This window comes from Toxoplasma gondii, chromosome X (genome assembly GCF_000006565.2).
Source record: "Toxoplasma gondii ME49 chromosome X, whole genome shotgun sequence".
Taxonomy (NCBI): domain Eukaryota; phylum Apicomplexa; class Conoidasida; order Eucoccidiorida; family Sarcocystidae; genus Toxoplasma; species Toxoplasma gondii.
The window spans coordinates 6,690,880-6,702,056 of record NC_031478.1 but is presented as its reverse complement, the minus strand read 5'-3'; the positions used below and the strand labels follow the sequence as shown (position 1 = coordinate 6,702,056).

Below are 11,177 nucleotides of genomic sequence, written 5' to 3'. Positions count from 1 at the left end.
CTGAAGACTCCACGCAAGTTCCTCGGAAACGCCTTCGAGATCCATGGGAGGCCCACACAGGGTTGCACGACGTTTGTGCGGGGAAAACTAGCTGATCTGCAAGTGAAAACGGTTATTCAGCCTTCATGGGAAACGCGGGAGATCAAGTGGCGTTACGTTTAAGCTTGGCACTAAATACGTTTCACTTTCAACGTACTACAGTCCATGGGAGCGAAGTAAATGTAGAATTGAACGCGGTTGCTGTACACCACCAGCTCACTGGACCTCTTACGACAACTCTGATTCCATCTGCATTCCTCGGGGCATGAAACGCTGTCTCCAGTCTACGAGTAACCGATAAGATGCGTGTGAGGGGAAGACGAAGGGAATCAGGCGCCAGAGTGATGGCCCTTTACTTGTCATGTTAATTCCGTCCCAGGTGTGTACCTGTGTGCCTAATTTCGCGGTTCTTCCAAAGTTTGTTGACGAATACCGGCGACGTCTGCAGCTTTTCGCGGCAGGCGGTTGCAAGTTGCCTCGGTGTGATAACTTCTGCTGCGGATCTGAGCATGTGAAAGAAGCCGCTCGGGCAAAATCGAAATACACGCGCGGCGCCAGTAAAACTACTCAGTTTCTGCCTGGGTGGAGAACGTCTGAAGACATGCTTTTCCCCTCTCTGCCGATTGAGCTTGCGCAGAAATATACAGCGGAACTCGAACGTTCACGTCACATGGCGTTCGCTGTTGCGAGTCTTCCTCTCGTGCAACGCGCTTTCAAGAACCGGCTGGCTACGTGTATCCGTTTTTTCCGTACCGCACCAGCCCTGCGTGGAAAGTTTCAGCGTTGCGGCGTTTGCCGCGACTTTCGGCTGACTTCCATTTCCAGAAAACAATGAGATCTACTGTAACTAGTCTCAGTGTCTGAGGTCGGTGAAGCTTCTCAGCGTCAACCAGCGCACACAGCGCTTGCCGTTTGCCCTCCACTGTGACGAATGTCGAAACCTCTCGAGGCAAAGAACTTGATCGTCGGTTCCAGTCCCCGCGGTAAACACAGGCGGCGAAAGTACCGCAAACTACAGGGAGAGGTTCTTTGTTGCTTGCTCGACTTTTGTTCCTTCTTTTCCAGATCCGGCGTTTTCCCTGTCCCTTTTGTCCTCCCGTTCTTTACCAGCCCTGCTTCAGGCTTCCCTCAGAGAACAGAAGTGGTGACCCGCGACCTCCGGCAGCCACCTGCATAGAAAAAACAGGAACCGCAAACCTCTTTCTCACTCTAACACAGTTCTCGAAAAGAATGGATTTCCGAGAGGCGAAAGCGGCTACGCTTCCAGATGGTCGACGCTCGCAAAACGCTTGAGTTGTCTTCCACGGTTCGCCTTGGATGCTCGTCTGTATCTGTACGTTCTCTCACTGCGCAAGTTGTTCACCGTCAGATGTAATACGTGAGCTGGGTTAAGAACGTCTGGAGACAGTTTGTTCCCTATCTACCATTGAAAATTGTATAAATATATACAGCAGAACTACAAGTGCACAGCGAAGAGTGACCTTGCTGCTGAATGTGCAGGAGGATGTAACAGCAATCCATGGGGGACCTTTGATGACTCTCGGCAACTGCACAAGCAACGCGAGAATTTCTGATGCATACTCACACGAAGACACTCCCAGACACAAACGCGTCCCCAGAAACCGCCACTGGGAAACGACACAAGGATCAAAACCAAAATGCGTAGACTCGGAGACACCGCGAAACCGAGCAGCCCGTCCTTGGGAGCCTCGCCTCGAGGATAGACATTGCCGCGCATTCATGTATAGAGAGAAGGAAACGAAACTCCGCGATCCTCGCTGGAAACGAACGCGTCTACCGACTCGAACAGACACACCCGCACAAACACGAGGAAAACAGACGCTTCTGCAATTTGATATGTTCACCGCGACGCATCCACGTACTCAGGGTCAATGGCCGTGACGTCTTGCATGAGAAAAACAGCGTTGCCGTCTGCGTCCCGCTTCCGCTGCGCCTGCAGAGCCAACGCAGAAGGTCTTGAAACCAGTTCTTGGGATCATCGACGACGTGGAAAGGGAGGCGGAAACAACAAAGCATCCATCCAAAGTGCTGTCACACTCTGCGAAGCCCCTATCTCCGAGAGTCAAGTGACGCGAGCGTCCGTCGCATGGACAGAACACAGGGAGCAGAGATACGCATGTCAAGGTTCGACCCCCTCCACCTGTTCAGGCGCCAGTGTACTTGCATGCGTTCTCTGCTGCGCGAAACTGGTGGGGAATCGCCCATCTCTGCACGCAGCTGTTTCGCCTGAAAACCGACTGCAGGAAGGAAAGAGAAAGACCCGCTAACACTCTGCCAAGAGCCGCGTGAAGTGGGCAAGTTTCCAGGTTCTTACCGAAACGAAAACCAGCCACGGCGGCGGGGCATTGGCCAACACAGAGGAAGGATGGAGAGCGAGACGAGGGAGCGAGGGTGGATCCGATAAGTCGCCGTCCATGCTGCAGAGTGTACACACATGAAAAGAGACCGAATAAAGGGCGACATGCGTCTGAGGTCACGCGCAGTCCCCCTGGGTGTCGCCGCAAGCTCGTGGAGCAGCTTTCAGATAAAACGGGAGTCCGTCAGTGTGCCATTTCGTTGCAGAGAGGCCAGTACGCGTCGCCGGACAGAGGTGAACTGGGGCAACGCGCGGTCGAAAGGAGAAGAGAAGATGGAGCGATCTGCAGCCAACGAGACTTTTCCAAACTCCTTGCTCGCATGCTCACCTCGAAACAAGCAGACCATGCGACGCAGCGTTCGCGGGAGTCAGGAGAGAGTAGAGGCCATTTTCTTCTCGGAAGGCGCAGTTCAAGAAGAAAGAGGCACAAATCGCCTTCTGGACCTGCAAGCCGTCTCCGCCGCAGCTGACCTGAGAAAACGGAGAGGCAGCGGGGGACCGAAGCAGACAGTTCGAGACGGAGAGAAAGAAGGAGAAGAATGAGACGAAAAAAAGGAAATGACAAGGCGAGCAGAGAAGGGAGAGACACACAGAGAAAGGGACAGTCGAGAAAGGGACCGACAGTGGAGAGAGGATGCGACGACACAAGGAAAGAAAACAAAGAAATGTATGTTAACGGATAGCTCGCGCACCAGAGAACTCAAACGAAAGAGACTGGAAAGAGAGATAAAGATGCACGGACAGGAACGAATAGCGAAAACGACGCGTGAAGAATTTCATGTAAGTTGTCTTCTATTCTTCGCATCAACATACGGAGACACACAGATGGGCAGCGCTGTGGTTTTTCCTTCTCGCTTCTCTGCTCGAACACACACGCCTGTCGCTCTCTCCGGCTTCACGCAATTCGGTTTCTTGTGGTTTTCTGTCTCTATATCCGATTTCTGTGGTCTTCCACAAGCCATCTTTCCTTCGTCCCCGCTTCCTTTCTCCCTTCCTCTCGCCTTCCTATTCTCTTCTTCCTCTCTTTGTCTCCTTCTCCTCGAGTTGCACCTTCGTCCTCTCTCTCCTTTTGCCTTTCCCCTTCTTGCTTGGTCTCGCTGCCTGCTCCTTTCCTTTGCGTTTCGTTTCTTCGCCTCGCCTGTTTCGTTGCTGCGTCGTTCGTTCCGCTCGTTTCTCACCAACGGCAGGTTGAAGGTCTGCATGCACCTGCGCAGGTAGGCGACGACGGCGGGGACTTTGGCAAGGACGTCCTCGTTTAGACAGTGGTTTTTCGCCCAGTTTCCGAGTCTCTCTCTGTGCAGTTGCCACTGCTGAAACGCGTTGTACCGAGTTAACAGATCGCCGCCCACCACTCCGAGAATCTGCTTCACTAAACGCAGCCTCTGCTTCGCTCTGCGGAGTGCCGCGGAAGCGGCGGAGAGAGACGAAGAAGCCGGAGATAGCGCGGCGACAGCTTCAGGAGACAGGAATGGCGAGGGGAGTGAGAGCAGCGCAGCGAGGGTGAGACACTCGACGGAGCAGCTCGCGGTCTGAGCGTGTAACGTACGAGAAGCGGCACGGAGAAACAAGGTGGAAAAAGCGAATGCTCATGAGTTTGGAAAGCATCCAGGAACGAAACCGGGGAGATCTCTGCGCATGCACCACGAGCGCGAACGGATGTCTCTGGATCGCGTGAAGGCCTGCACAACTTGCCGACCGATGCTCACCGCATGCGAGGAAGCGACAGTCAGTCTGCAGACCAGCGACCCGGCAATGCAACAGAGAGATGGAGGTGAAATCTGGTCACACTCTTTCCAACAACCACCAGCCACCGCAAAGGTCATCTGCATGCAAACTAAGGCACATATTCATCTCCTATTCGACAGGTATACATATACACATATGTACATATACAATGTATGTATGTTTGTACGTGTGTATGTATGTATGATTGCTGTACACCACCTTTCAACTGAAGAGGTTGAGAGAGTTTCAAGCGTTGGAGTTCACTATCCGGCAAAAGAAAAAATGTTCAACAATTTGTTTGCACAATTTTTCTCAAATTGCGAATTCCAGGTTAGACACTGCTTCGCAACGGAAGGGACTAAACGCTGCTGCACTGTTTTTGAGTTTTTTCCAAAAACAAATAGTGCGATCGATAGAGAACTGACGAGTTGAATATTTGGAGGGAGACTGAACAGACGGATGTTGGATGCGGTTCGAGACAGAAGAAACATAATATTTTTCCTGTGCGTTTCGACGACTGTACCTCTTGGCTGCTGACGTAGAGAAGTCGAACGATTTGCGGTTTCATGGTGATTTCCCCCATCATTCTTCCAAGAGGCTCCGTGAGAGTCCAAAGCACTGGGCCGTTTCGTTTTCGCCGCCGTTTGTCAACGCCACTGCGGGCAGCTTCCCCACAGCGATCTCCCGTGTCTTCTCCCTGACTTCTCCTTTCTGTTTCTTCTCTGTCGTCTTCTCGAGTGATTGCCTGCAGAGCTCGCAGCTGCGCCATCGCGAGACGCACGGCGGAAGGCTGCGGCGGCGCGAGCAGAGGAAGCGACGACAGCGACGAGAATCCGAGAGAGAAGAGCAGAAGCAGCGACGGGAGAAGAGGCTGGAGAAGAAGATCCGGCACTGGAAACAAAGGCAGCCGCGAGTCGGTGGTCACCTTCGCTTCCTCGGCCTGTGCGTGCCCCCTCGCCGCAGCGGCTCCTCCGATGCCGAGCTGCACCTCGGGTGCTTCTTCTTCGTTGTCTTCGCGCGGACTCAACAACCAAGAGACGCTCTGTCCATGTCGTGGAAGCAGACGATAGCAAGCGGCTCCGGGCCTCACGTTGCCCGCCGCGTTCGCGCGAAGCAGCGCGGAGCCTCTGTCGATCGGGATGAGCGCCGACACAGACAGGTCCGGGTGGCTCGGGTGGCTCACGAACCGCCGAGTGTACATACAGTCCACGACGGTGGTGATCTGCGGGAAGACGGCGTCCTTCAGCTCTTCCACTTTCTGCAAACGTTCCACATCCGCCTCCGACGGCAGGGGCGGCGGCAGCAGCGAAGCCGTCAAAAACACCCGGCGCGAGGCAGATGCAGACGCAAGCGAAGAAGGCAAGACGGGCAGGAAAGGATCTGCAGAAAGCAGCAGGAAATACGGCGCAGATCCGAAACGGGGACGAGATGGGGAGCGACGAGAGGGCCGCGGACGGAAGGCGAGGGAAAACGGATCGAGAAAAGAAAAAAATCCGAGACCTCCTCCCGCAGTCGACTTCAGGCCAAAAACCGAGGACCACGATCTCTCTCATGCACCCCTACGTAGTACACTGGGGTGTATACATTATCTGTGGATGCGTTTCCTTGCATGAAAAAATCTGTTCCTGTTGGCGAGTTTCGCACTTTCCTCAAAAATCTGTGAGAAACAAACAAGTGACCACATGCATATATATATATATATATATATATGTATATGGATATACATGTACATTTATATATATATATATATGTATATAGTTTTGTGTATATGCATGTATGTGTGTGATTTGTTGAGACTCCGTCCTAAACGAAATTGCACCTGCGTCGGAGAGTCGAACGATGTCGATGCCGACGGCAGTTTCCGTAGAAGCAAGGAGTTTTTCGGCGGCCTCCCGAAGGCGTTTTTGAACCACCACAACTGCTGAGTTTGAGGGGAGAAAGAGAAGAAAGTCTCCTTTTACTTTCTTCCCTTCTTTCAGGTGCAAGCCAAGCACTGAAGACACGCGCGCCGACGAAGGGAGAAGACAAAGTAGGGATGATGGCGGCAACGCGAGGGTCTCAAAAACAGACAGAGAAGCACCGTCGCTTCCGGCTCTCTCGTGCAGGCGTGGGCGCATGCAGAGAGGTTGAAGCCCCGACAGAGACAGAGAGAAAACGACGAGAACTGAACCAGCCAACGAAACAAACTCCATTTCAACGAAACCTGAGGACTACCAGAAGGCACCGCTACGCCTATATACAAACCTGCATGCAAGCATATGTAGATATATATATATATATATATATATATATATATACATGTAGATATACGTAGATATATATATATATATATATATACGCAAATCTACACCGATATATGTATGCAAGTATGTAGGTCTGCATCTGTTGCTGCAGATGGATATTGTTGCGTGAGTGGATGGACGCAGATGCAGAAATGGGAGAAGCGATGACCTGTCTGCGTCAAGGCGAGACCCCAGGAGCTGATCCCTCCAGCTGCGGACCTGCCCACAGCTGCGCCGCTCAGTGTCTCGGTCTGCACCCGTCGGCAGAAGCAAATGCGCGGCGGGACAACGACGCATTTGCACATCCACTCGTGAAGGCAACGGAGAGAAGCCGCGAAAAGACAGCAACGGCGAAGACAGAAACCACACCTGGAGCGCGGAGTCTGGAGACGAGGAAGCGCGGCAGAGGGGAGTAAGGAAAGAGAAAAAAACTCACCCGTGTCAACCAGACAGGCAAGGAGGTCGGAGCCCCGCTCCCGCAGGTAGAAAATACTGACGGGGAAGAGAGGCTCTTCCAGAGAGAGCACGCAGGGTGTCCGCCACTGCCGCGCATGCTTGCATGTCGGGAAGAAGAGAGGAGAACGAACTTTCCGACGGCCCTGAGTCTCCTGTCTGTCGAATCCCGAATCGGCGGCGGAAACGCGAGAAGCAGAGGCAGAAGAGGAAAAAGAAGACGATGAAGACGAAGCAGAAGATGCAGACGAAGCAGAAGAAGAGGCAGACGAAGCAGAAGAAGATGAAGAGGAAGAAGATGAAGAGGAAGAAGAAGGCCCCCCCACACGACTCTTTGCCTCGGCTCCGAGAGGCACCCTCTGGTTGCCGGCCGAGATTTGATGCGTTTGTCTCTCGCCTCCATCTTCGGTCGCTTCGTCACTTCCGCCGTCACTGCATGCACTGCCCCTCTCGGAAAAGGATCGGCGGTGGACTCCCGCGGTTGTGAATTCGATAACATGTCTCCGGTCTCTCTCGGTGTCCTGTCTCCCGCGCTTCTCTCCCCACACTTGGTCTGTCTCCTCCGACGGCCTCTCCATGTCTGAGGCGCGCCGCTCACTCGGGAGCCTCGCAGGAGACTCAGACCGCAAGTCCTTCCACGAACCGCTGGGGCTCCTCCCCAAAATCACGCAAGCCTCTCCCGCTCGAAGCTGACTCTCTAAACTCTTCAGCTTTCTCTGCTGCATCTTCACGGCTCTCCGACGCGCCACAGTGCGCTTGCTTTTCTTGCTCCCTCGCCTCCCCACAAAGTCGCCTTCCGGCTCGCCATGCTGAAGCAACGACGCTCGCTCCACCGCAGCACAGAGCGCGGCTGTGGCTGCTTCCACCGGAGACACACAGGAAGAAGAGGCAGACGCAGAGGAAGAAGCGGAAGAAGAAGAGGAAGACGATATGGATGGGAGAAGAGCAGGCGGAACGGGGGGTCGAGGACAGCGTAGTTTGCCACTGGGGAGAAACGCGTCAGGTTCAAGGAGGATACATTCGTCTTCGGAGAAAGAAGAGAGCACTCGATCGTCGTCACTCGAGAGCAAGACAGTCTCTTTGGGGAGCGAAGAGGAAACCCAGGGTGTTCGCTCTCGCGCTCTCTCGAGCTTTTTCTTTCTCTTCTTCTGTTTTCGCTCCTTTTTCTTCGCCTTCTTGTTTTTCCCCTTTCCCTTCTTTTCCTTCTTCGCTAGCCGTTCGGCCTCGCTCGAACGCGAGGCATCGGAGTCTTCGACGCTTTCTGCATCTTGCGCTGGACCGTCGCTCGTTACACTGCTTGCATTGGAGAAGACAGAGGCCGCTTCCTCGCTCGACGAGTCCGAAGAGAGTGTAGCGACACTGGCCGTCCGTCGTCGTGCCTCCCCTGTATCCAGGCCTCTCCCAGACGTTGTTCCGCGTTTCTCCCTCGTTGCACCGTCTTCCGCGTTCCGTCTCGCTCCCGAGAGACTCCTTTGCTCTCCCCCGTCGACCGCGGCAGGCTGCGTCTCGCCGCTCGCGCGTTCGCTGCTTCTTTCGCGAGCTAAAAGGCGCCCCTCTGCCTGCTTCTCTGTTTGGTCGCGTTCTCGCGCACTGCCTGTTTCTGCTTCTCCGGTCTTCCTCCGCTTGCTCTCTCGCGGTCCTGTCTCCGAGATGCCTCCCGCGAACTGCAGCTCCTCTGTCTCTTCGCGGACCTGTCTCGCCTCTGTCACACCACCACACCTCGCGAGACGCCCAGCAGCAGAGGCAAACGACCTCTCTGAAGACACAGCGGCCAAAGAAGCCGAAAGTGAAGAAGAAGCAGAAGCAGCCGCAGACGAAGAAGAAGCAGGCGACCCATGGGAGACAGAGGCAGCGGAGGAACAAGCAGAAGTCGGACGAGAAGACACTGTAGGAGGACCAGCTGAAGACGCAGGCAGAGACGGAGAATCCGGGGAAGACGAGGAAGCAGAGAGCGAAGAAAGAGGGAGAGCTGCTGCATCAGTTGGAGCAATGAATTCGACCTGAACAGTGTTTCCATAAGCGAGCTGGTGAAGCCGTTGAAGCTCAGCAGTGTTGTAGGCGCAAGAGCCGTCCGCCCTCACATCCCACCGTCTCTTGCGAGGCTCTGAGGAGACGCTGGACCGCGGAATTCCCCCAGCCAAGGCCCAGCGAGTCTCAAAGGCAGCTTGACCTGAAAGACATTTGGACTCTTCTCCTGTGTCTCCTGTCTCTTCTTCGCTATCATCGGGGTCGTCTCTTCTGGCGTCTTCGTCAGCGTTGTCTGTGTCATCTCGGTGTGCGCCTTTGTCTCCTTGGTTGTCGTCTGCAGCGTCTCGGACTGTCGCAGTTCGGTTGCTTGCGTCTCTGTCTCCCTTCGTTTCGGCTGCGTTGCGTAGCCGTCCGTTTCTCCGGTGTCTCCGCCACGACAGGTCGCGGGGATCGCGCGCGTCGAAGCCTCTCTGGAGGAGGCGGACCGCGTCGGCGTCTGCGGCATGGTCAGGCAGAAGGAGCACAAGTCGGAGAAAAGGATTTCTTTCCGTGATCTTCTTCAGCAGGCCCAGGAGCAGATCGACAGGAGCGGCGCGGACGTGCGGAACTTCCAGCAGAAGCAGGCGACAGCCGAGGAGCAGCGGGTCTCGCAGAAGGTGGCGGAGCAGCAGTGCATGCGTCGTGAAGAGAAGCCGCGTAGCCTCGCTCGAACAGAAGGCAAAGCGCACAGCGAGGCCAACTTCGGCGCCCAACGCGACACCGCGAACGCGCGCCAGCTCCTGCGCCGCCGCGACCGCGGTCGCGCGACTCTCGAGCGCGACGAGAATGCGCTGGGGCGCGCAGCCTCCAGGGAGACTCACGGGCCAGCATGCAGAGCCCCCAGACGCTCCGAAAGCAAACGCAGGGGAAAACAGAAATGGCCAAGAAGGTGCAGACGGCGGCTGAGGAGAAGAAGAAGACAAAGACGAAGACGAAGAAGAGGAAGACGAAGACGAAGAAGAGGAAGAGGAAGAAGAGGGAGAGGAAGACGAGGAAGCTGAAGGAGGAGAGAGACGGTCGGAAGACGAGCAAGAGGAGGAAGGCAAGGAAGGCTTCCGTCGTTGCAAGGCAACTCGTAGGGAAGCCTTCAAAGCATCTCCACGCTTTCGAACGATGTCGCTTGCCGGGTCGAATCCGAGGCGCTTCTCTATGCTGTCTGCAGCTTCCCTGGCTGCGCGAATGGCCGCGGCCGCACCGACGGACTTGCCACTGTTTCGAGATCTCCCTTCTTCTCTCTCGCATCTCTCTCTCGCGCGTCCACCTGTTCCGCTTCCTCTCTCCTCTGTGACGCATCTCTCCCTCCCATCTCTCCATTCGTCTCCCTCCCTTCCTCGTCCTCTGTCTCCTCCCTCTTTCGCTCCGTGACGCAGAGGTCGAGTAGGCGACGAGCCTCGCTCTTTGCCGCTGTCGCGAGATGCTCCTGTCTGTGTTCGCTGTTCCTTCTTGCGATCTGCTTCCCTGTGCGTCTCTCGCTGTTGCTCGTCCTTCGTCTGCTCTCCTCGCTTCCGCTGCTTCGCCTTTTCGATGCAGAGGGAACAGGAGAAGGACTCAGGAAGAGAGGCCGGAGCTCGTAGCGCCCCCCAGTTCGCTTCCAGAAGCAGCCATGGAAGAAAGACGAAGCAGCGACTGCCGCGCGCGGCGGCGCCGGGGAGAAGCACTGTTTGGTGTGTGCATACAGCGAACAGGAGCGGAACGGCGAGGTTCTCGAGCAACGCGGACGGCGGCAGGAAGCGGCCGGAGAGACGCTGAATGGGGAATGCTGTGGCGAGCGCGGACTTCTTCTCCTGTGGCGGCCTCGAGAAGCGACAAGCCATCTTGTGTCTGCGGCGCTCCTCGGTCCGGTGAAGCGACGAAGACGATCAGCGGAGACGCCCGAGGCTGCGAGGAACAGAGGAGAGAGAAGAACTTCGAGAGGAGGAGAAGGGAGACGAAGACGACGCGGCAGACATACTGGTTAATCGGCGCAAAAATGCACAAAGGGGAAAGCGAAAGGATATGCGCATCACAGACGGCAGCGGAATCGCGCGAGGCGGAACGAGAAGAAACGCCAAGGATACACACCGAGGTGGAGAGAGAGAGAGACAACTTTAACAGAGGGCGATATAGACAAGAGGGCAGATGGAGAGAAAGAGGAGATGGAGAGAAAGAGGAGATGGAGAGAAAGAGGAGATGGAGAGAAACAGGAGTGGAGAATTGACTGAAGGAGGGAGAGCGGAGGAGAGACTGGCAGCGGCACCGCGAGAAAACAAGCAGGAAGAGAGAGCTATGAGGAGACGTTATTGGCAGGACCGAGA

General features: G+C 55.4%; 1 protein-coding gene across 1 annotated transcript; it reads right to left on the bottom strand.

Moving 5' to 3' along the window:
• Positions 1–574: 574 nt before the first annotated feature.
• TGME49_215030 (hypothetical protein) lies at positions 575–11,069 on the bottom strand. Its single transcript, XM_002370783.2, has 8 exons — positions 6,860–11,069; positions 5,961–6,134; positions 4,665–5,521; positions 3,595–3,945; positions 2,745–2,887; positions 2,375–2,477; positions 1,923–1,993; positions 575–1,208 (listed from the first exon to the last, which is right to left on the bottom strand). The coding sequence occupies exons 1-8, from the start codon at positions 10,695–10,697 to the stop codon at positions 1,157–1,159; spliced, it is 5,589 nt and encodes a 1,862-aa protein (XP_002370824.1). The 5' UTR covers positions 10,698–11,069; the 3' UTR covers positions 575–1,156.
• Between the last annotated feature and the right edge of the window lie 108 nt (positions 11,070–11,177).

What these genes read in the sequence shown, in the direction of transcription:
- TGME49_215030 (XM_002370783.2), bottom strand. Translation starts at nt 10,697, where the DNA reads ATGGCTTGTCGCTTCTCGAGGCCGCCACAGGAGAAGAAGTCCGCGCTC. An exon ending in TGCCTGTCTGGTTGACACGG is followed by an intron (nt 6,135 to 6,859) that starts GTGAGTTTTTTT and finishes GCGTGTCTTCAG; the next exon opens with TGCTTGGCTTGCACCTGAAA. An exon ending in GTCACGGCCATTGACCCTGA is followed by an intron (nt 1,209 to 1,922) that starts GTACGTGGATGC and finishes TTTTCTATGCAG; the next exon opens with GTGGCTGCCGGAGGTCGCGG.